The 24,076-nt window shown below is 41.9% G+C and overlaps 2 protein-coding genes across 2 annotated transcripts; both read left to right on the top strand.

Annotated features, from left to right (window-relative positions):
* The first annotated feature begins 1,092 nt into the window (after positions 1–1,092).
* LOC136167133 (natural resistance-associated macrophage protein 2-like) lies at positions 1,093–18,903 on the top strand. Its single transcript, XM_065934416.1, is given in 17 exon segments — positions 1,093–1,230; positions 4,996–5,079; positions 6,934–7,082; positions 7,788–7,907; positions 8,338–8,457; positions 9,892–9,998; positions 11,303–11,373; positions 11,481–11,548; positions 12,616–12,771; positions 13,420–13,578; positions 14,256–14,342; positions 15,253–15,372; positions 15,509–15,658; positions 16,194–16,267; positions 17,115–17,268; positions 18,791–18,838; positions 18,841–18,903. Coding segments are annotated over 16 exon segments (1,719 nt in total). The 5' UTR covers positions 1,093–1,230; positions 4,996–5,006.
* A 4,049-nt stretch (positions 18,904–22,952) lies between these two features.
* Positions 22,953–23,298, top strand: LOC136166075 (large ribosomal subunit protein eL39-like). Its single transcript, XM_065932110.1, has one exon. It carries the CDS (start codon positions 22,988–22,990, stop codon positions 23,141–23,143), a length of 156 nt encoding a protein of 51 aa, XP_065788182.1. The 5' UTR covers positions 22,953–22,987; the 3' UTR covers positions 23,144–23,298.
* Positions 23,299–24,076: the final 778 nt, after the last annotated feature.

The raw sequence follows: 24,076 nt of genomic DNA on the forward strand, positions 1-24,076 counted from the left end.
ATCTTCAGAGAAAGACTCTGGGATGTGCGATTGAAACTGGGAATGGAGCGGGACTGCTTTTGGGTAGGTGGAAAATAAAGTTTGGGAGGAGAAGCGAGGCAGCTGAGTAGGAGAGCGGAGAACAATTCATTGCGAGACTTGGGAGCAGAGCCCCTGACGCCGCCGAACTGGCTGCACTAGCTGAGGCTTCGCGGTCCCTCCCAGCTGTGGGGCGCTCTTGGTGGGGCCGCGGATACCATAATGTGGCTCTGGGGGCGAGAGGCGGCTATACTTTGCAGGGTGGAGTCGGAACTCTCTCCGAGCCGTGTCTCAGAAGAAATGATCTTGTCTTCCAGGGACGTGAGGTCACGGCGAGCTACAGCCGGAAACTTACTCTTCTGCAGGTTGCTAGCGGGGTGGGAGACTCCAGCACACAGTGTGGGTTGGACCAGCTCCCCGCTAGCTCAGCCGCAGACAGCTCCCGCCCAGGCCTCCGTGGCCCCGCCCCTAGTCAGCCCCGGAGTGGGCGGAGACTCGGGATCCGTAGTCAGCCTGCCACGCGCGTTGGCCCCACGGCGACTATGGAGAGTCCAAGCCATAGGAATATGCGGCTGCGATCCTGTGGGTCAGCCGCGGGGCGTGTAGGGGGTAGGCTGGCGTGGCGCTGGCTCCAGGGATATGGAGCCGCTGGCGCGGGGACCGATTGTCAGGTGGTTGCGGAGCCGGTAAGGTGGGGAGCGGGCCAGGTCAGGGGTCACGCGGGCGCCCCGCTTTCCCCGGGCTCCGGGCGGCTCGAGGGCCAGCCTGGGAGCAGGCGCCGCGGCCAATATTTGGCGTGCGGGGCGCCGGGCGGGTCTGCGAGGGGCGGCGCGGGCCGGGAGGGCCTGGACGCGTAAGGAAGAGCGAAGGGAGGGCGCCGGGAGCGGGGGGCGGGAAGCGAACGCCGGAGGTCGCAGGGGCCTCGCCCCTTCCCCGCCGCGACCTAAAGAGAAGATGGCTGAACCCCTGGGCGGACCTGCCGCGGTCCCGGCACCCGTGGTCGAAGGTCTGCTGACCCCGCTTCACGCCGCGGGAGAGGCCGACGGACGCGAGGCAAGGTCCCCTCGGCCTCCTTATCTTCGGAGCCCTGGTGTCCCGTCCGCTCCCTGGGCCTCCCGCCGCCGCACTTCAGCGAAAGAATTCGTATTACTCCGGGCGACATCCAAGAAGCGCCTCTTCGTGCGAAGGGCCTGGACAGACCGCCGAGTCCTGGTGTGTAGATCGGTTTTAGGGCTGTTGTGCGGCCTCCAGGCCCAGGAACTTCTGTAGGGGCGTTGTCGCACTCCTTGTGTGAGAAGGCTTCCTGCTGTTACAGCTGTGTTTACTTTTGGATGTTCTGTTTTTGTTTGTTTTGTTTTCAATTGGTCTCCCCCAGTTCTCTTCATATATCAGACTATTTCAAAGAGCATCATTGAAGGAGAAGTTGAGTAACCTGGACTTGAGTTTTCCTGTGTGTAAAGATATTCCCGTACCGTCCACTGCTTTCATAAGGAGTGTTACGAAGTTACGGGAATGTGACACCTCTTTAAAGTGAAAATCAAAAGCAAAAATTCTACGAAATGCGAGGCAAGAGGAGACAGGTTTCCAGAAACTTACTGGCCATAGTTGTAGTGAATATCGCTGCAACTAGGGGACCTTGTGTTTCTCCCTTGATTCCCGTGGAATCTGAACCCCAACTCGTCTTGGCTCTGTAAACCTTTGAGCAAGATTCTTAGGCTCTTTGTTCCTTTGTTTCCACATACTTAAAATGGGGATTGATAATATCAATCTTAAAGAGCTGATGATGAGTTTTGAATTAATACAGATAAAGGGCTCAGAACATTTCCTAGCATGTAGGAGTTTTTGTTATTCCCTGTAAGTGCCTTCTTTCCCCTAAAAGATTCCACAGTAAAGGAATTATGATTCCCTGAACCTATTGCCCGTAAACCCTTAGGCCTGTTTTTCATCCTTGTCATTCATTACCTGAGGGCATAATATGATAACCTGTGACAATGGACTTTCTGCTGAGTTTATTTTATCATTAAGTAAGACGGGAAACTACAGCTATGCAGTACTGGGTCTGTCCATGATAGCTATGTTGGGTAAATGAAAACTTTATTTAGTTTTTATTGGATAATATGTCATTTATAGTCTTGGCCTAGGCCAGTTGTTGTTGTTGTTGTTGTTGTTGTTTTAAGTCAGTGCCCAAAAGACCATGATTGCAGCAGACTTGGTTCCTTCTGTTTCTGGGATGGCTGTGGGACTTGGGTGGAGAACTTTTGGGCAGCCTGGCTACACTTCTTGTTAGTGAATGGGGAAACTATACATAAATCTTACTCTAATGTTAGAAAGTCAGCAGTGGTCCCTTGGAATATACACAGAGATACTAAGCAGCTTTGGTTGATTTTTTTCTTTTTAAACACTTACTTATTTTGTTTATTATTTATTTGACTGCATGGAGTCTCAGCTGTGATGCTCTGGTTTCTCTCTGTGGTGCTGGCTCAGTAGTTACCTCTCCATGTGGGATCTTAGTTCCCCAACCGGGGATCAAACCTGCATCCCGTGTTGGAAAGTGGACTCTTCAAACCACTGGACCATCAGGGAAGTCCTTGGTTCAGTTTTGACTCAGTGAAGTGACGGTTAGAGGTTACACACTGGTATTTACAAAGCAGCATCTTTTCTAATATTTGACTTTTAATGCTAAGAGCTTGGGTGGGTGCTGTGAAATCAAAGATATCTTTATTCCCTATTTCCTTATTGTGTATATAAAGAGAAATGTCTGCTGACAGACTTATGCTCTTTATGTAAGCTTAAAAGCTTCTCTCAGGTTCTCTTGCTACTATTTGGAAAGCTCTAAAGAAAGACTTCTGTCTGAGGTTCTCTCCTTCCAAAAAGCTGCTGTATATATAGGTAGCAGAATTGGGACCTTCTTGCAAAGTGAGAAACTTTGAGTTTACAAAAAAGAACATCATTTAGTGCATAATATGCTGGCCTGATTTGACTGAAGTACATATGGTGTAAATTCAATTATTTTTTTTACTAGATGAATTAAGCATTTTAGCTGGAGTGTCAATATCAAAGTCTCCAAATTAATAGAATGAATATACAGAAAAGTAGAAGGATACAGTAGGCCTGAAAAGCACTGTAAAGCAATTCAAGATAATTAAGATTTATTTAATTTTCACACAACAGTAGGATACAAATTCTATTCATGTTCCCATAGACTATAAACTAGGAGACACTGGAACATATCTGGGAAGATAAAGCAATGTGCAAAAATTTCATGATCTAAAGGTATTAAAATCATACAGAGTCTGTTCTGTTATCACTGTGGAATCATGTTAGAAATCAATATCGAAAGATAATTGCAAATAACCCACATATTTTCAAGTGCAATGTGACATTTACCAAGAGAGATCTTTGACTTAGCCATTGAAAGTCTCAATAAAGTTAGATTGAAAAAAACAGAGGAGGTGATTGCAGAGAAAAAAGCATTTAAATAAGAAATTAGTATCAAAATAAAAAATATTAAAGATACTTTAAAGAAAATCCCATGTTTAAACAAAATTTCCATGTGGAAATTAAATGTCCACTTTTAAATGATGGGTGTATCTGAGAAGACTTAACAAGGAAAATTAGAAAATATTTGTAATAAAATAAAAATGAAAAGACTGTTTGCCAAGATTTGTTGCATGAAGCTGAAGCTGCTCAAGGCAGTTAAATACAGTGTGGAATCTTGAATAAGGTATAAAAACAAATAATGGACATGCATATAATTTTGTGAAACCTGATTCAATGTTCTGATGAAAAAGTTGGAATCTAGGGAGTTCCCTATTGCCCCAGTGGTTAAGATTCAGTGCTTTCGCTGTCAGACTGGAGTTCCATCCTTGTTCTGGAAACTTAAGATTCTACAAGCTGCATGGCGCAGCAAAAAAAAAAAAAAGTTGAAATCTAGAATCCATTTTCTCTCTTGACAGAGATTTCACAGAAAAGATTAGACTTATTGTGTTTTATTAGCTCTGTAAGTAATTATGAGACTAATCATTTAGAATACTAATAGTAAAACTTTATTTAAATTTTAATTTATTAAAAATTTTGTCTTGAGATACTTTTGTTTAAAATTATTTTACAAGCACCTTTTCACACTTCATACTTGAAGAAAAGGCACACTACTATCTCAGTTGTTTACTTTTCAAAGATAAGCTTTAAAGGCCTGTTGTGAATAGGAATTTTCCTTAATTGTATTGAAGACTTTGGTGCCTTCTGAAACAGGATATCAGTCATCACGACAAAAATAATCTGTTAATAATTGAATTGGTTCCTCATGAGTAGGTCAGAAATTAGAAACTTTTAATAATAATAACAATATTAATAATAATGTTCTTTTAGAAATAACTGCTTTTAATACTTTTGGACACTTCTATTTTATTTTATTTAATTAATTTATTTTTTGGTGAGGGAGTTCTTATGTTTTCTAAATTAGCATGAGGGGCTATGTTTTACACTCCAGAAGATACCCCGCCAACACCCCTACCCCTACCACCGGCTTCTGAGAAAATTGAGACTTGCGCTCACTTGAGTTGTTTGTTGGATCAAAAAGAGTTATAGATTCTATCCTTAAAAACCCATCAAAATGAGGGGAAGTCAGTCTTTTAAATATTTGGATTAATCTGGAGGCAAAGGCAGAGACTGCCAGAAGGGCTCTCTGTGGAGGCTGATTAAAACCTGTTTGCCTACTTCCCAGAAATACTTTTTACTTCAGTTTGGTTTTGAATTCTTGCCACCAAAAACATGATTAAGACTTTTACATTTTTTCTATTAAACATCTCTTAATCATATTCAGAAAACTGCGATTATTTTCAAGGTTATCTAATTCAGTAGAACAATTATTCATTTCATATAGTAAGGGTTCAGTCATACAGAGTCACAGAATGCTTGTTTTGAACTTTTTTTTATTTGTTCTTGTTAATTCTTCTCCGTCTCGTCTCTCCTTTCCAGAATCCTATTCTATGAACTCAGACACTCAGGTATCCTCCATAGTATTGGGTCCTACAGCTTCTGTTCAGATACCTGTTCCAGATGGTAATTTATTGCTTTGTGCTATTGACTCATTTTTGTTTGGAATTAGGCTTCAGCCAATAACAAACTTACCATATTGTCCTTCTTGTCCTCTGTTCCATCAAAAATTGTCTGCATTTCCTGTCCTCCAGGACTTCTCTGTAGCTCAGCTGGTAAAGAATCCACCTGCAGTGTAGGAGTCTGCCTGCAACACAGGAAACCCAGGTTTGATTCCTGGTTTGGGAAGATGCTCTGGAGAAGGAAAAGGCAACCCACTCTAGTATCCTTGCCTGGGAAATCCATGGACAGAGGAGCCTGGCAGGCTACAGTTCATGGGGTTGCGCACTAAAGCACCATTGTCCCCCATGCAACAATATCATGGAGACCTCCTCCATTCAGGGGTCACCACCTGGTGACTTAGGCTGTAAATGAAATGGATTTATAACCACAGAGACCTCCCCCAAAACTTATTTCCAGTTCTGAGATGAGCTAAGATTAGCTTCAAGTCTGGTTTCTTATAGCAGTAGTGCTCAGCTAGGGCTTCCCTGCTGGCTCAGATGGTAAAGAATCTGCCTGCAGTATGGGAGACCTGGGTTCAATCCCTGGGTTGGGAAGATCCCCTGGAGAAGGAAATGGCAGCCCACTCCATATTCTTGCTTGAAGAATTCCATGGGCAGAGGAGCCTGGCAGGCTGCAGTCATGGGGTCACAGAAAGTCAGACACAACTGAGCGACCAACACTTTCAGTACTTGTAAAGGCAGTCTAACTTGCAGCCTGGCATAAAAACCTCTAGGGTGCTTAGGCTGCTTCAGATGAGAATGCAGCAGGAAAACATTGAACTAGCGCCTTATAGAGTGTTTAATGAGACTGTGCTTTGACTAATCCTTCCTGATTAAATTTCTCCTTTAGAATTTCCATTCCTTTTCAGTAAATTTCCTCCTCAGTTCAGTAACACTTAAGGTGAAGTGGGTCAGTTCCCTTTAGAAAGCTGCAAAGGTATCTTGGAAACCCTGAGATTAGAGCTTTGTGGTTAAAAATAACCATTTGATGGTTACACACACCGAGTTTCCTAACTTTCTTGTTGGTTAGCCCTCTTCTCCCAGCCCCTGCATTTAAAATTAGCAGCACAATGCAGGAGGAAGGGAAACGCTGATGATTAGTCTGCAATGAGCCCTCCTGTCATGAGGGTGATTCTTCCCCTCTCCCCAAGCTCTTCACTGCAGGTCTTAGTCAGATGGCAAAGGGTTCTTGTTTGGTGGTTTCCCTGCTGCTTCAGATTTTAGCCTGAAATGTGGCGGGGTTTTGCAAGTTACCAATTTTGGGGGAAGCCTGATGGAGATGTAATGTCCAAGGATAATCCTTTGAGTAAATCCTACCAAATAATGGGATGCGGGGTAGAGAGGGTAGTGTCCCATTAGCCTGACTATTTCCTTATAAAAGTTAAGATTTTAGGTTATCAGTGAGGCTAGTCTGGGGATGTTATATATTGAGCCCTAGACATCAGTGATTTTAGAAGAAAATGAAATGATTCTAAAAATCAGCAAATGGCAAAGAAGTGTGAAAGTAGGGGGAAACCATTTATGAGATTTATGTTGACAACTGATGTAGAGCTGAGTGACAAGGGAAGAGGGCTGAGAGGGAGCTTTATCACCATAAGCATTTTTGTATTTCTCAAATTTTCAGCCATGTGAATGTATTGCCTATTCAAAACTTAATTTATTAACAATATAAATAAAAGTAAAGTAAATTGAGATAGAGTCAGGTCAGTCTTACATATTTAGGTATTAAAATATTTAATTTCAGTATTTCTAAGATGTTTATTAATATTAGAGTATCTTGTTAATTTTAACTCACTTCTTCTCAAATCTGTTAATTCAGAAGATGCTTTTGGAGACCATGGGGACTCTGTCAGTCTTGGTGCCATCAACCCTGCCTACAGTAACCCCTCAATTCCTCAGTCCTCTGGCGGGCTCTCAGAGGAGCCCTTCACCACCTACCTGGATGAGAATCATGCCGTTCCTGAGGAGGTTAGTGACAGGTCCTTGGGGGAAAACATTATTATCTATTATTTAGGGAAAATCTATGAATTCAGAGTCTGCTGGACAACTCAAAATCAGCAACCTCAGAGTCAGTTCTGGCAGGTAATCTCTGAAGACTGAATTTTTGCAGTCAGAGTAAACAGAAACTGTTAAGGAAACTAAGGTCCTTGAAAAACAGTTGCCAAGTTTTACTAGTGAGCATTTTTTGATCCATGAATTTCAGGTTCCTTTTTTTACGGTGCCTTTTGTCCCATTTGGATGGTATTGATATTCTCGCTGGGGTTTTAGAATGAAAGACTTGGAAATGGCAAGTAAGAGAAGGGTTGGACTCTTGTTTGAACAGAGTTGACCAGCTTATTGATAAGCAGTGGATAAGATGGCGGTTAAACTTGGACACACCCATATCCAACTTCCGAAATCCTTTGTTTATGAAACTGATATTGTTGCTTTGTATGTGATAAAATAATAAATTAGATCAGCAGTTTGGAGGTGTTAATTTTTTTATTTCTCCAAGAGACACTTTATTATTATTATTATTTTTCTTAACTTTTTATTCTGTATTGGCCTATAGTCATTTAACAATGTTGCGATAGTTTCAGGTGGACAGCAAAGGGAGTCAGTCATAAATGTGCATGTGTATCCATTCTCCCCCGAAGGTGATAATCATTTTACTTTGTTTTCCTTTCTCTTCAGTGCTCTTGTTTTAGCTTTCGTAAACTCTGGGTCTTCACAGGACCAGGACTTCTTATGAGCATTGTGGATCCAGGAAACATTGAATGTGATTTGCAGTCTGGAGCTCTGGCTGGTTTTAAGGTGAGCATGGAATCCTCCTTCTCCTTTTTAAACACACAGAGCACACCACAGTCTTCTCCTCTGCTCTACCTGCTGGATATCAGCCTTGGTGGCTACATACTGATACTTCATTGGCTCTGACACTTAGGTGAAAAGTACTTTTCCATCTGTTTTTAAATTTTATTTTGTCATGTAGTTGGTTTTTAATTTTATTCTACCCAGGTAGTTTCCTTGAACAAAAGTGAAACAGCAGATAGGAAAAACTAAGACTCAGAAAGGTACAAGGTGACCTAGCAAGTTCTGTGCAGAATGTGATACAGAACTCAGGTCATTTGATCCCTGAATGGGGCGCTTTCCTAAGCATACTGTTTCCCATTCCCATTGCCAAACAACCAAACCGAAACTTCCAGTTGTCTCACGAGTGTGATGGTGGGATTTTGTTCTTCTCTAGCTGCTGTGGGTTCTGCTGTTGGCCACCATCATCGGGGTCCTGCTCCAAACGCTTGCAGCTAGGCTGGGAGTGGTCACCGGACTTCATCTTGCTGAAGTGTGTTACCGACAGTATCCTAGGGTAAGCATTGTTTGTTACTCATAGGTACCTGTGTGTCTGGCAACCTGTGCTGTCCCGCCGCCTCCCCCTGACCCCATACTGAAATAGTGGAGGAAGAGGGGATCTGTGTCCCTGAGGACTGGCAGTCCCAAGGAAAATTCTGTAGCTTCTCTTGCTGCTAAACCATGTTTCTACACTCCTTCAAAATCTAACATGAGATTCCTATTTACCAGAAAGTTTCCTTAGACAAATTCTATGAGTAAACACTTACCTTTTACTGTGCCTTCCGGCACCCAGCAGGGCCCAGTTCTCAAAGGGGTGGGGGTGTTCTCTAAAGCTTTTATTCATTCATCCGTATTACTCCATTACTTTGCATTGTTCATATTTTCTTTTTTGTTTGTCTTTGCTGTCAGTCTGAAGTGAGTTTTTTTTTTCACCAGGGCATGTTTGGCAGGATCTTTGAATTTGTTAGTGATGATTTTTCATTTTACCTTGACCCTGGAGTTTACACTGTCCTCCGTAGTTTCTTTCTGGATATTTAGGTCTTTCTTGTTCCTGCTTAAGTCAGGAGTGGATAGACGCAGGGTCTGGAAGATAGCTTTAAACTGACTTGATCTTTAGATAAGTATCTACCTCCAGTTTTTTCTTAAAGTTTAATCTCCTTTCCTGGCTGTGAGAGAGTATCTTTACCTGCTTTTTTTTTTTGGTTCGTTTTTATATGCATCTCGAAAAAAAAAAAAAAACTTGGTAATTTATAGTTTGTTTAGCTTCTCTTTCTTCATGTACCTCAGATCTTGCTTTTTGTGACTTTGTTTTCAGTGGTAGGTACCACGAAGTGGTCCCCCCCACCCCCCTCCCTCAGTGAGCTGGCACTACTAAATTTCTTTCTGTTTAATTATTTGACGAGATTATCTTCCAGATTTTGTTATTGGACACCCAATTCCAACACTTTACCCTGAGTCCCTTTTGCATATCTGTCTTTTTTAACTTGCTTGTGCATTATTATATTAAGGATGACTCCAGCCTTTTCGTGTTTGTTTTGTATCTTCAGCTATGGTCAGGATAGATATTTTTTCTATAATATTTCTGTTCTTTCCTGAACAATATTTTGACTATCTTAGCATCCTCATTTCCCCCTAAGAATTTTAGGGTTGTTTTTAGGCAAAAAAAATTAGTGGAAATAATGAGTGGAAATTCCATTTTTCTGTCAAGTGAAATGGAAGAAGAAATTTACATCAGCTGCTGCCCTGACCCTGACTCACAGACTCTGCCACAGAGAGCAGCCTGGCCCTCTCCAGCAGGGGGCCAAAGCTGAGTTCTGGTCCTTCATCTCTAGACCTAAAGTTTAATAAAGGACTGTTTATGGATCACTGCCAAAATGTGAATTCTAAACTATGGGGGAAGTTCTTTGAAATGATTATTTAGAACCATGTCTTTCTGCTGTTTGGTGTTTAGGTTCCACGAATCCTTCTGTGGCTGATGGTGGAGTTAGCTATCATTGGTATAGATATGCAAGATGTTATTGGCTCAGCTATTGCCATCAATCTCCTGTCTGCAGGAAGGTGAGAGGTTTTTCTTCTAGAAAGTAATCAATGTTTTGTGAGATTTCAAAGCAAGTATAAAAACAAAAGTCCTTCCCAGGTGACTTAGTGTAAAGAATCTGCCTGTGAAGCAGTAGGTACAAGTTTGATCCATCAGTCTGGAAGATTTCCTGCCGAATGAAATTGTACCCCACTCCAGTATTCTTGCTTGGGATATCCTATGGCTAGAGGAGCCTGGCGGACTATAATCCATGGGGTCGAAAAAGAGTTGCACACAACTTAGAGACTAAGCAACAACATAAAAAGAAAAACACAAGTCATTTTCAATTTCCAAGATTTACTCAAGTATTATTTTTTCTGTAGAACCTTTCTGAAACTACCTTCCTTTCTCCTGGCAGATGTAGGCTGTGTATCTTTCATGTTCTCATGTTGGGTAATACATACCTGTGTTATGCAATATGTGGCAGGGTGTATTATAATTAATTTGTATGTCAGTTTATCCCAAGTGAGGTCATTGAGAGATAAGACCAATGCTTTTCAGTTTTGTGTCCTGAATGTCTGAAATACTAGACAAAGTTTGAATGAATGTATTGTTTCACTTTGACAAACCTAGACAGTGTGTTAAAAAACAAAGACATTACTTTAGTGACAGGGGTCCCTATAGTTAAGGCTATGGTCTTTCCAGTAGTCATGTACAGATGTGAGAGCTAGACCAAAAGGAATGCTGAGCGCCGAAGAATTGCTGCTTTTGAACTGAGGTGCTGGAGAAGACTCTTGAGTCCTTTAGACAGCAAGGAGATCAAACCAGTCAATCTTAAGGAAATCAACCCTGAAGACTCATTGGAAAGACTGATGGTGAGGCTGAGCTCTAATACTTTGGCCACCTGATGCGAATAGCTAGACTCATTGGTAAAAGACCCTGATGCTGGGAAAGATTTATGACAGAAGGAGAAGAGGGCGACAGAGGACGAGATGGTTGGATGGCATCACTGATTCAATAGGCGTGAACTTGGGCAAGCTCTGGGAGATGAGATGGTGAGGCACAGGGAAGCCTGGCGTGCTGCAGTCCATGGGATCTCAAAGAGTTGAACACAACTTGATGACTGAACAGCAACAACAAATGGTTTCATTTAGTGCTGTGATCCTAAACTACCCAGGGCCTGGCCTACTTACCATGGATCCATTTTCCCAAGTCCTTACTCCTCCAAGTGTCAGATATCTGGAGAACTGTTGGGAAGAGGGTCATTCTTTTTTTTTTTTTTAAGAGGGTCATTCTTAATGTTTCTTTTCTTCCCTTAAATCTCTGTTTTTTATCTCTGACCTAGGATTCCACTATGGGGTGGAGTTCTCATCACCATTGCAGATACATTTGCATTTCTCTTTTTGGACAACTATGGTAAGGAGTGTGGGAATGGAGGGGTCAGTCAGAGGAGCTGCTTTCCATCATGTGATTTACAGGGAAATCTGCCTTCTATGAACTCACTGCTACATTTTCCCCTTCAGGTTTGCGAAAGTTAGAAGCATTTTTTGGTTTTATCGTCACTGTTATGGCCCTCACATTTGGCTATGAGGTGAGTATTACAGGCTATTCATTAACTTTATTTTTTTTATTGGCTTTTTAAAACAAGATTTTTGTTCTTTCATTATAAGATACAGTAGGTTTTAACAAAAAGCCAAATTCAACCTTATGCCAATTTTAAAGGAATGAATTGTAGCAAAGACTAGTGTCCAGGAAGGCCTGCAGGGACTCTTAGTTCAATTGATTAGAGTTTCTGGAACTTTCCAAACTAATCTCCCAGGTCCCAGGTTGGCCATCCCAATAACAGAGCAGCCTTGGAGAGGGTTAGGAAAGCGGTTGCAGGGTTATTCTGGCTGTTACCTAAACGGATTCTGGTTTTGCTCGTCCTGGTTGACAGTAATTGCAGCTCGGACTGTCTCTGTATTGTAGCAATGAACTATAGGGGATACAGTGCATATTTCCTGGTTTGTGCCCCAGTCCCAACACTCCATTGGGTTAAAACTAACTCTACCATTATATGTAGTGAAGTGAAACCCAGCACCTTTCTATGTCCAATTATTATTAATTGATTTCTGTTAATTTCCCTAGCTAATAAGCTTTTAATAATGCATCTGCTCTGAGTAGATGATACACCTTGATCTAAGGCTTCCAAGGGAAATGCTGAACCAGGAAAAAAGTGTGTATGAGAAGTGTTTCTGAGTGAGTCTCAGCAGATGCTAGTGGCAAGCGTAAGTGATTTGTATATACATGGTGAGCACAGAAGCATGGTTAGTGTGGGTAATCAAGAATCGGCTGTATTCTGAGGGGTGTCTGACAGGAGTTATTGTGATACCATTATCAATAAGGCCCTTAGCAGCTGCTTTATTTCTTTAGAATATTAGTTACATTCTCTGCACATCTATTTTGTATATATAAAACACAATAGGAAATGTCTGGACGCTCCAGTCCTAAGTTCTCTGAACTGTGCTGCTTGGCTTTTTTGGGTTGTTCTGTGGTCCTCATGTCCTGTGTAGTTGTTGATGAAGGGGCTCAAGGAGTAACGGATGCACTGTCTCTAGTACTGATACTCCCTGGTCTCATGTTCCAGAAAAGGCTAACAGCTGTTCTGTTTGTATGTAGTATGTTACAGTGAAACCCAGCCAGACCCAAATCGTCAAAGGCATGTTCCTGCCATCCTGTTCAGACTGTCGTACCCCACAGATCATGCAGGCTGTGGCCATTGTGGGCGCCATTATCACGCCACACAACATATACCTGCATTCTGCCTTAGTCAAGGTGAGCAAAACCTTTCTTATCTCAGTGGCCTGTGTAGTTCATGGGACCCTTTCCTTTAATTGCAAGGGAGGGACACTTAGCTTACACTTGTTAGAGCCCTGAAGGAGCACCTTGTTTTTCCACAGTTGGACTCCACACAGTTGGACTCTGTTTTTATCGCAAAGGTGACCAGAGATAACAGACCCCATAGAGAAGAGACTAAAGTCACTCCTAAAAATACTGAAGGTGTACCAGGTTTCTCATCTTTAAATCTCAGAAGCCTGAATGGACTCCTAGTGGTTCGGGAAAATAAGCCCAACCTGGCTTTTACCAGTCAGTCCATCACAATCATCAGAGACTTTTGTCATTAAGGTTGTCTCTGATTTAGGTCTGAAATCAGATTGTTTTTGTAGGTCAGCGGTTCTTCCAGCCATAGTAACTGAGGGCTCAGAAGTCACTTAGTCACTTTTTCCAATTTGGGGATGTGTGATATCATCATAGGGTCATGACTTCTTACTCAGTGAACCAGGATGTAAGCGGAATCTCACACATTTCATGTGATCAGTTGTTTGCCATCGAGGACTTGCAGTGGACTCCACACACATGAAATATTGCAAGTAACTTGTTCTAACAGTTTTTAAAAAATGACTTTTGCTGTTACCTCTCTAGTCCAGACATATAGACCGAGCCAAAAGGCAGGAAGTTCAAGAAGCCAATAAGTACTTCTTCATTGACTGCTGCATTGCTCTCTTTGTTTCCTTTATCATCAACACCTGTGTCATCTCAGTGTTTGCTGAAGCATTTTTTGAGAAAACCAACGAGCAGGTGGTAAGTAAGCCGGGGACCTGGGTACTACTGAATGTGAGGGTAAGGAGGCTGATTGGGGCAGGAAAACGTGACAGTGACTTGGAGCTCAGGGGAAGTAGATCTCAGTGCTGCGCCTAAGTCACCGCCCCAGTCGTGGTTTACACTCTGGGGCCATGGTGAAGCTCAGTCCATCCTTCCCAGATTTTGGCTGGGAAGGGAGTTTTCCTCGGACAAAGATTGCCTCTTGCTGTTGTTAGTGGCTTCACATCTGTTTGCTCTTTCTCATCCCCTTCCCCTTCCTGTTTACCAACTACCGGCTGCTTGCCAGTCCTGCCATTTGGTGATGACAGGTTGGGAGGAATCAACACACAGAAAACAGGATCTGTGGCTAGACAGGCTGTTTTGTCACTTTGAATTCTCTGTCCTCTTGACTCCTGATTGACAGTCTAGTTTTGATGACTCCTTTGTTTCCCATTATAGGACTTCTGACTCCTGTCTCTGCTTTGACTAAGGGCTCCCTATTCTGGGTGTCCTCTCATATTTGTGGCCAATCTCTGCTCTCATCAGAATCCATGTCCAGTTTCTTGCCTTCAGCATCTGTCTCTTAGGTGACCTGTGAATGAGCTATAGGAGAGGTCTTCTTCTCTTGAGTCCTGGACTCAAAATTAAAAGTTGTTCCTAAACTACTTTGGTTCCAGGTTGTGGTCTGTAAAAACAGCAGCAGTGCCCATACTCACCTTTTCCCTGATGATAACTCAACACTGACTGTGGACATCTACAAAGGGGTAAACCTGTTCAGATTTCTGATCTTTGCCCCTGAGTCAAGATTCTTAGCATAGTATTTGGTCTTTTCTGAGGGTTCACTTCAGAGCTCAGCATATCTTCTCTGGATTGTTGAGTATTGTTATTCAGAGGTCCCATGCCAGACAAGCCTTTTGGATTATGTGGAAGGAAATATAAGATCAGCTGAAAAGATGAACTGTATCCGTGATTCTTAAACTTATGTTGATGACATTTTGTGCTATAGGCGTTAATTGGCGTCAAAGAAAGTGTTCTTAGTAAAGTGGTCTTTTTTTTTTTTATATATTTGTTCTCCTCCCCAATCCCTCACCCTTGTGGCTGGAGACTTTATTTATTTAGGGCACATTGTGTGGTATTTGGGATCTAGTTCCCTGACCAGGGATCATCCCATGCCCCCCACATTGGGAGCATGAAATCTTAACCACTGGACCACCAGGAAAGACCCAGGAAAGTGGTCTTTGTTGGGACCTCTGTCCCTTTTATGCCAGTTACACTGTGAACCTCCAAAGGTAGAATAAATAGTATGTAGCATCTCCAGAATTCATTTGTGCTTTATCTCCATTTCTATTACCATCTTCCAGAATACTGTGTTAAGGAATATAATTTGGAAAATGTGTTGTAGACTTTTTTTTTAATAGTTAACATATAAGTTGAGGATAAAGGCTTTCGGAGCCTGGAGAAGAGAAGGAACTAGACTGAGGAGGAATGGGGGCCCATCCAGCATAATTTAGGTTGAAAGCCTCTAGAATGAGGTCAGGACCCGAGTCTCGCTTCTGGGACAGTGCCAGCACAGTGCTTGGTAGAGGTGGGTGCATAGCCAGGAGTAGAGGAAGTGACATAAAGGAGTATGTTTGGGGTGTTGTCTCAGGTGATCTTTCTCCCTTGCCTCTCCAGGGTGTTGTGCTGGGGTGTTACTTCGGGCCTGCCGCTCTCTACATCTGGGCGGTGGGGATCCTGGCTGCGGGGCAGAGCTCCACCATGACAGGGACCTATTCCGGCCAGTTTGTCATGGAGGTACGTGCTGCTGTGACTGGGGTAGATTAGAGGCCCTTGCCCTTTTGTCCCTTCTTAATCCCGTGCCTTCCCGAACCTCCCCAGACCTTTTTCTGTTTCCTCTTCCAGACATTCATCCTCCTGTGTTTTTTCCCAGGGATTCCTGAACCTAAAATGGTCACGCTTTGCCCGAGTGATTCTGACCCGCTCTATTGCCATCATCCCCACTCTGCTTGTGGCCGTCTTCCAAGATGTGGAGCATCTCACAGGGTTGAATGACTTCCTGAATGTTCTTCAGAGCTTACAAGTGAGGAGAGAACTGGGGTGTCACATCCTATTGAGTCAGGAGGCATTCTGTATTGCCGTTAGGTACCAAGCCCAGTGTGGGTGTGGGGAAAATTCAGAGGAAGAAAGAGACACCTTCTTGGTCTACAGTGAATGCATATGAAATCTCTGGCATCTCAAAGGCTTTTAGAAATGACTTGGTTTTTTTTTCTAAGCCTGTTGAATGGAAATTATAAGCTGTAATTACACAAAGAACACAGTGTTATTGTTTGTGAATCCAAGCAAACACTAAATAATGTATAAGACACTCCTTGGTTTTATGGAGATTAAGAAAATTTGGCAGATACAAATTTTGTTAAGACACTATGAGCATCACTGATGCTAGGTTCATGCTACAGATTTCCACACAACCCTTCAGCACGTTGTGATGACAGGAATAATTTCTCACAGAGTAGGTGAAGCAAGGTCTGTGGTTCTGTTTTGCTAAGAGTGCCGCCCCCTGGGGTGTTACAGGAACCCTCCATAGCCTTGTCTGATCTTCGTTTTCTCTTTTCTAGCTTCCCTTTGCCCTCATACCCATCCTAACATATACGAGCTTGCGACCAGTCATGAGCGAATTTGCCAATGGACTGTGAGTGTGTTTCTTTTAGTTCCCAAAGTGTGGGGGGGAAGGGTATCTTCATCAAACAGGCCAGTCAGAAAATCAGTTATAGAGGAGCTATATGCTTTAAGAAGTGATTGCTAGAGCTGCCTCTTCAATCTGTGACTTAGAAAATAGAGACTATTGGGGACTTACCTGAACTAAGGTCTCACATACCACAGAGAATGGCCAAAAGTTAAAAAAAAATAAGTGCAACGTTGTATTATCAACTCTACTTCAATTAAAAACAAAAAAACAAAAGATAGAGATTGTGTATGTAACAAAGGAGGGAAAGCACATTTTTTGTTCTGATACCTTTTCTGTACATCTTTAAAGGGCATGCAGCATTTGAAATGACTTGTTTCATCTCTAGGGACTCATGACTTTTTGCAGTTTTAGGGCTTGTTCATTTTTAGGGAATTAAAGAATAGGGATTATTTGATAGTGTTATTTTCCCTCTTTCTCTGTGTGTGTCAGCCACTCAGCTGTGTCTGATTCTTTGTGACCCATTGTAATTTGTGACCATGGAGTCTTCTTCAGGCAAGAATACTGGAGTGGGTAGCCATTCCCTTCTCCATGGGATCTTCGTGACCTGGGGATTGAGCCCAGGTCTCCTGCATTGCTGGCAGAGTCTTAGCTGTCTGAACTACCAGGGAAGCGTTTCTTTCTCCCTAACATTGCTTAACTTTGACCCTTTTAACCTAATCTGGGACATAAGATCTACTTTTAAGTTTATTTTGAAATGCTGCTTACTCCTGCCTAAGGAGATACAGTGTCTTTTTCCATCTGTGGACAGGGTGAACTATGCCACCAATAATTGTGCTGATTCTTTTTACAGAGGCTTGAGGATCGTGGGCGGGATCGTGGTCCTTATCATCTGTTCCATCAACATGTACTTTGTCGTGGTTTATGTCCAGGATCTAGGGCATATGGTATTGTATGTGGTGGCTGCAGTGGTCAGCGTAGCTTATCTGAGCTTTGTGTTTTACTTGGTAAGTCCAGTTGGAAGGGGTAAGGGTGGTCAAGGCGGGGCTAACACTCAGAAGAGAAAGAACCCAAAAGAACACATAGCTATCTATCTTCAGGTTATTGACACAATTTACATGAAATATTTAAACTAGCCGTGACTAAAGAATATTTTTAGCCATAAATTTTTCCCTTGGTTCCTAAGTTTTGTCATTTTTCTGTCACTCCAGCTGATTTCCATTCCTAATAATTCCTGACAAGAGAGTGTAGTATGTTTGAAAAACTCAAAGAAGATGAGCTATGTAGAAAGTAGAGAGTGGTAAAAGATGGGGTTGGAGAAGGGAGCTGTGTCCTGTGATTTCAGATCTTTGGAGGGCAGCACATGTGGATTCATAACCCTGCCCAACTCTACTACTTAATAGCTGTCCAATGTTGAAATTAGTAAATAGTGATATTCTCTCTTTGAATTATTCTAGAGTTATTAAAAATGATGGTTATAAAACATAGCTCTGTAAAAAAGGAATGCAGAATTATGTATACCTAGATAATCAAAAAATTATCAAAAGTCTAGAGTAGATTATATAAGAATGGTAAGAGTAGTTGTCTTAGGATGGTGGGATTATGGGTATATTCTTTCTCTATTTTCCAGATCTATAATGTGATATATATCAGTGAAAAGCAGTGATAGCTACAACACATCTATCTCCCTGTTCTACACAGGTTTCTCTAAAAAGCACAGGGTTCAGGATTAGGGACAGCAGAATTTATACTGTATCTGCTACAGAGAATGGCAAGGCTAGAGAGTGGAAACCCTCTGCTCATCTTTCTAACACTGACCTAGTTCCCATGCCAGTATCTGCCACAGGGTAGGTACTTGATTGGGAAAACATTTTAGTAAATATTGAAAAATTATTACTTGAGTAGGTATAGCGCTTCTTTTTTTCCTCCTCAGTGAACCATGGGCACACTAAGATTATGATGAGCCTATAATATAGGGACTTGGGAAACCCAAGTGACTGATTATGGTCTTGACAGAAATTGTTTTAAAAATTCGCAGCAAGGCTTTCCCTGGTGGTACAGTCGTTAGGATTTCGGGCTTTCACTTCAAAGTCCCAGACAGACAGACAGACAGACAGACACACCACCGCCCAAAGGAAATGCTGTAGAAGTTAAGGGATCTTTCCTTTATGCAGAAGTGCTGAATTGTTCTCAGTCAGCCTGACGCTATAGAAACTGTTGAAGACCTACTTTTAAGGCCGAGCACTGATTCTGGAGTGAGGTGCTACTGTTTAGTCAGGAGACTATCTCGGTTTTATTAGTCAGTCATTCCCCGTATTGTAAGGAATGTGATAAGCCTGGAAAAAAGTGGTCATCATGGAACTTTCCCAATCAGATAAAAGAAGCAAACACAGAGCAGTAGGAACAAAGGGAGCTGAGTATCAAAATTAGTACAACAAAGAGGTTTGCATCTGAGCAGTGTGGTGTGGGTGGTGAGGGGGTAAGGGCTCTCCAGAGTTTGGTGAATGATGACTGTATTTTCTCTTTCAGGGTTGGCAGTGTTTCATTGCACTGGGCATGTCCTTCCTGGACTCTGGACACACACGGTAAGCATCTGTGGAGTCCTGCTGACTGAAGATGCTATCCATGGCTACACTGAGTAAACACTGTCTGCAGGTACCATCAGAGCCAGTGTGTTTCTATGGTTTACTGTGTGAACACAGCCAGACATGTGTGTTGTACAGACTGCATTTAGGACTCAACTGTTTGTTGGAAAAGACTTTGTTTCACATGTTTGAAAGATGGCATTCTTTTTCTTTCTGAACTCTAACCTGGGCACTGGATTAGGTAGGATCCTTGACAACTTGACACCTACTTCTCTCAAACAACACTGAACTCTTTTGCTGCCCAAGGGCCAGCTTCTTTTATCTGTTTGAGGCATAATCGTCTTTGTAAGATTCTGAGAAAGACTGACTATATGTTAAAAAATTTTATTTAGATAATTCAATAAATTTTTTATAATACAAAGTACAGAATATGTGTGCATGTTTAGTTTATCAAATGACAGTGCATTTAAAAGGCTGAGGAATTTCCTTATGCATACCCTTTGAATAATTGTTTTTTCTTTACATCTGTTTAATCTCTTATCTCCCTTAGTACAATCAAGAGAAAGCAGTTTGTGTTGTTTATAGCTATACTCCCAAAACCTAAAGTAGTGTCTTAGTTCAGTTCAGTTCAGTCGCTCAGTTATGTCCAACTCTTTGCGACCCCGTGGACTACAGCAGGTTTCCTTGTCCATCACCAACTCCTGGAGCTTACTCAAACTCATGTCCATCAAGTCAGTGATGCCATCCAACCATCTCATCTCTTCCCCTCCTGCCTTCAATCTTTCCCAGCATCAAGGTCTTTTCCAATGAGTCAGCTGTTCGCATCATGTGGCCAAAGTATTGGAGTTTCAGCTTCAGCATGGGTCCTTCCAATAAATATTCAGGGTTGATTTCCCTTAGGATTGACTGGTTTGATTTCTTTGCAGTCCAAGGGACTCTCAAGAGTCTTCTCCAACACCACAGTTCAAAAGCATCAATCCTTCAGTGCTTGGTTCTCTTTATGGTCCAACTCTCACATCCATAATAACTACTGGAAAAACCCTAGCTTTGACTATATGGACCTTTGTTGGCAAAGTAATGTCTCTGCTTTTTAATCTTCTGTCTAGGTTTGTCATAACTTTTCTTCCAAGGAGCAGGCGTCTTTTAATTTCAATTTTATTTTCAATTTAATTTACTTTATTTAAATTATAAAATTTTATTTTATTTTCAATTTAATTTTAATTAAGTAGTGCCTGAGATATATTAAGTGCTCAGTAAAGTGTTTATTGCATAAAAGGTTAGCAAAGATTTTTGTCTGCTACATATGGGCAATGAACTTAGAAATTTGAACAATAATATATTTGGAAAGTGTCACACTGGAATGTTCGTCCACTTAGAAAACCTGAAACCTGTTCTCATTTTTCAGCAAACTTATGAACCTATCTCTCTGATGGACGGAGGTGTCAGTGCCATTGAAGGATATGAGAAGCGATTGTTCCACGTTGCTCTCTCGCCGTACTCCAAAGTGACCACAACTTTGATTGTTGTAAAGAGTTTGTTTCAGGATTCATCAAAATCCACTACTCTTGGTTTCAAAGCCATTGTGCAAGTTCAGTGTTGAAATCTACTAGTGTTGGAGGGTCTCCTCGAGAGGCGTGGGTCGGCAGTGGGTCAGTGCAGGGACTGGGGCACTGACTCCAGCAGTTCTCTGGATGATTTTAATTATAAAATTATACATTTTTAATTATAAAAGATTAAATCTCAACTAGGGTGGCTTGATCCATATTAATATAAATGAGATAATATAAGTGAGATAATTACCACTGTCAGGTTCAGGATTCTTTTATTTTCACTTTAAATTTCTCAGTGGCAGTTAAGAGGGATGAGAAAGCTTAAAATAGATGATAAATGGACAGATGGTAAAACTTACTTGTAGGTGGTGGTAACTAATCTGTTAGAAAATCACTTCAACAATTTTCTGCAGAGATTAAAGAGTTTATCAAATTTTTCTCTGGAGTCCTGATTTTAATAAGTCTCGTATTAGTACAGAGCTCTCCTGATGGTATTTCTTCTTGAGCACTAGAGTTGGGAAACCTTCCCCTTCCTCCTCTAGGAGGGTTGTGATAGAAAAAGATGGTAGCATTTATGAACTGGTGTTTTCAAGAGACTTTGGGGTGAGGAGAAAAAGTTTGAAAGAAAAGGAACCATCTGTTTTATTCCTAAAAAACACCTTCTACCAGAATTGTCATGTTTTTCTGAAGCATGCCCAAGACGACTTGCAAGGCAATCTGAGGAGCTCTGGATGTGAGCGTTGCAAAGCTCGCTTCCTCTCAGCGAGTCCTTTGGTGTCACTCTGGTTGCCAAGTCCTCTCTGCAGGGTTGCACTGAGCTGCCTCTCTTCAGCCATTCCCTCAGAGGGAAAAACTTTGAGACCAGATGGTGGAGCTCTGGAGTCAGAGGAAATGGGTCCCTTCAGCATGGAGCTGCTGCTCTTCAGCCACTTCTGACATTTTGACATGTGGAGCCTGACACCATGTGATTATCTCAAACCAAATCACATTGTCTGGTGGACATAAATAATCAGGCCTTTTAAAGCCACTGACTTGGTGAGAACAGTAATGGGGATGCAGTCGAAGGACTTTTCATTTTTGGTGTCTTCCTTCTGGAGTGCCCGTTGATTGATCTCTGTTCACCTGAGCCCCTAAAGGCATTGTTTCCAATACTTTGTACACAGTCAAAATCGCAGACTGAATGGACTGTTTTATGTTTCATTAAGGGTAAACTGGGGGCTTCTCTGGTGGCTCAGGTGGTAAAAAATCCATCTGCAGTGCAGGAGACCCAGGTTTGATCCCAGGGTTGGGAAGATCTCCTGGAGAAAGGAAAGGCCACCTACTCCAGTATTCTTGCCTGGAGAATCCCATGGTTAGAGGAGCCTGGTGGCCTACAGTCCTTGGGGTCGGAAAGAGTTGGATATGACTGAGTAACTAAGACTCACTCACTCACTCACGGTAAACTAATGTGTTCCACTGACCATACCTTACCTCAGCCCTTCCAGTGACATAGCGCAGAATCATGAGAGGAAAATTCCCTAGCCATCATTCCTCACATCCCTTTCTCTCCCTACTATCATTCCCCAAACTGGTCACAAGGGCACTCTGAAAATAACTAGGGGCTGACGTCTTAAGTTCTCGTATGGCCTCAGTAGGTGAGGGCCATGTTGACAAAGTTCTTTGTAAAGACGGTACACTATCATTTACCTTTCTCCAGAGTCTGGGTAGGTCCGGTCAGTCTCAGATATACAAATGTTTAAAAACCCAGGTAAAAGCTGCTAGTTTTCTTTTAAAAGTTGTTGCAGTCCTGCAGTTGAAGGCCCTGACTTGCAATGATGGCAAATTTCTTCCCAGTTAAGCTGCAGTGTATATCACTATGTGTGTAGTATTTTACAGTGTTAACACTCCCATGCTATATTCCATCAGATGCTCTCACATGTAAAGTGTACTTTCTGTTCAGCCAGTACTTCGGGTACAGTAAACAACATTTGAAATTGAAATCTTCCAGCGCCAGCATATGCACTCTGTGGAATAAAATAACTGCTGCTACAGCATACTGGGAATTAACAGGGATGCGGAGAGCTGCAGTTTGGCTCCTGTGAGGTCCTGTTAGTGGTTTTAGGAGTTGTTAAAACAAGCTTTTAGTGACACTTAACAATGTGTACACTTAGTTCGTAATTTAAAAGTTTTTTCTTCTTTTTTCAATTTGGTTTCCTGGTAAATTTTTTAACCTTGAAAATACTCTTAATGGGTTTCAACAGCTTTGAAATACTGAAACATCAACTACCACCTGGAGAACATATTAGACCCACACTGTTAGTGATTTTTCACTTTATAAGAGTTAGAGAAATACAGTTTACACCTGGATAACCAGGGACGCTGACCCTTTGTGGAATAAAAAAAAAAAATTGGCCTGTAATCTATAGTCAGCTCTTTGTGTTTATACTCGGCCCTTCATGTCCAGTGTTGCTCTGAATCTGTGATTCCGCATTCTCAAATTTCACCCGACTTGGGATCATGTATTTCTGTGGCATTTAGTATTGAAAAAAAATCTGCATGGGGCTCTTTTCTCTTCTCCGCCATCCTATGTGCGGTTGAGATCTGTCCGCACCATGTCTTCTCACAAGACTTTCAGGATGAAGCGATTCCTGGCCAAGAAGCAAAAGCAGAATCGTCCCATTCCTCAATGGATTCGAATGAAAACTGGCAATAAAATTAGGTACAACTCCAAGAGAAGACATTGGAGAAGAACCAAGCTGGGTCTATAAGAAGCCTCACATAAAACGTGGCACACATATTAAGATCACTTACTTAAGCAGCCGTATCACAGTGAGAACATCACTACTGTAATGCTTGGCTCTTGATGTTTCTTATTTCCTCACAATCAGTCTGAGACCAGTAATAAATATGTGTCATCCTTGTACCTGAACGCAGCACCTTTTTAAAATAAACTGTTGTGGGGGGGGATGCCTTGCCACAAGACATGCAGGATCTTAGTTCCCCAACCAGGGATTGAACCCACTTGGCTGCCAGGAAAGTCCCATAAAAAAGCATGTTTATATGCTATTCTATGATGTGAACCAGGGTTTGGCCAACTGGTCTCCCACCTGTTTTTGTATGGTCTGTGAACTAAAGTTCTGCATTTTTAAGTGGTTGGAAAAAAAAAAAAATCTGCATGGGAATAGACCCTCATTCAAATTTACATCATTCAGGCCTCAACATACAACATACATTTAGTTCTGAGAACACTTGATGAATTGTAGACACCAAACACTAATTTCTACTACCTATTCAGTTTTGCTGTTGCTAAAGATTACATCATTACCATATTTAAAGTTGAAAAAAACGGTCATTTTGCCTTTCTCTGCTCTAAGCTGAATGTTTCTCTGTCTGTAGTCTTGTTTCACCATTGAGGTAGCCAATAAGAAGTATGTGTATTTGAAAAGAGAAAGGAAAATTGTTCAGCTTAGATACGAAAGCACTTTGGCAGACCAGATATAAACACAAAGACAAAGCTCAGACACAGTAAACTACTAGGCTTGTCACCAAACACACGGCAGGAAAAGCTAAGTCAGCACTTAATCTGTCCCAGGTGTGTCACCAGAACTTCATTTTCCCTTTCTCTGTTGCAAGCTTCCCCTGTCTGTCTTACAGGAATTGAATACTGTAAGTTAACACCATATAAATTATCTTAGAATTAT

Source organism: Muntiacus reevesi, chromosome 4 (genome assembly GCF_963930625.1).
Source record: "Muntiacus reevesi chromosome 4, mMunRee1.1, whole genome shotgun sequence".
Taxonomy (NCBI): Eukaryota; Metazoa; Chordata; class Mammalia; order Artiodactyla; family Cervidae; genus Muntiacus; species Muntiacus reevesi.

What these genes read in the sequence shown, in the direction of transcription:
- LOC136166075 (XM_065932110.1), top strand. Translation starts at nt 22,988, where the DNA reads ATGTCTTCTCACAAGACTTTCAGGATGAAGCGATTCCTGGCCAAGAAG.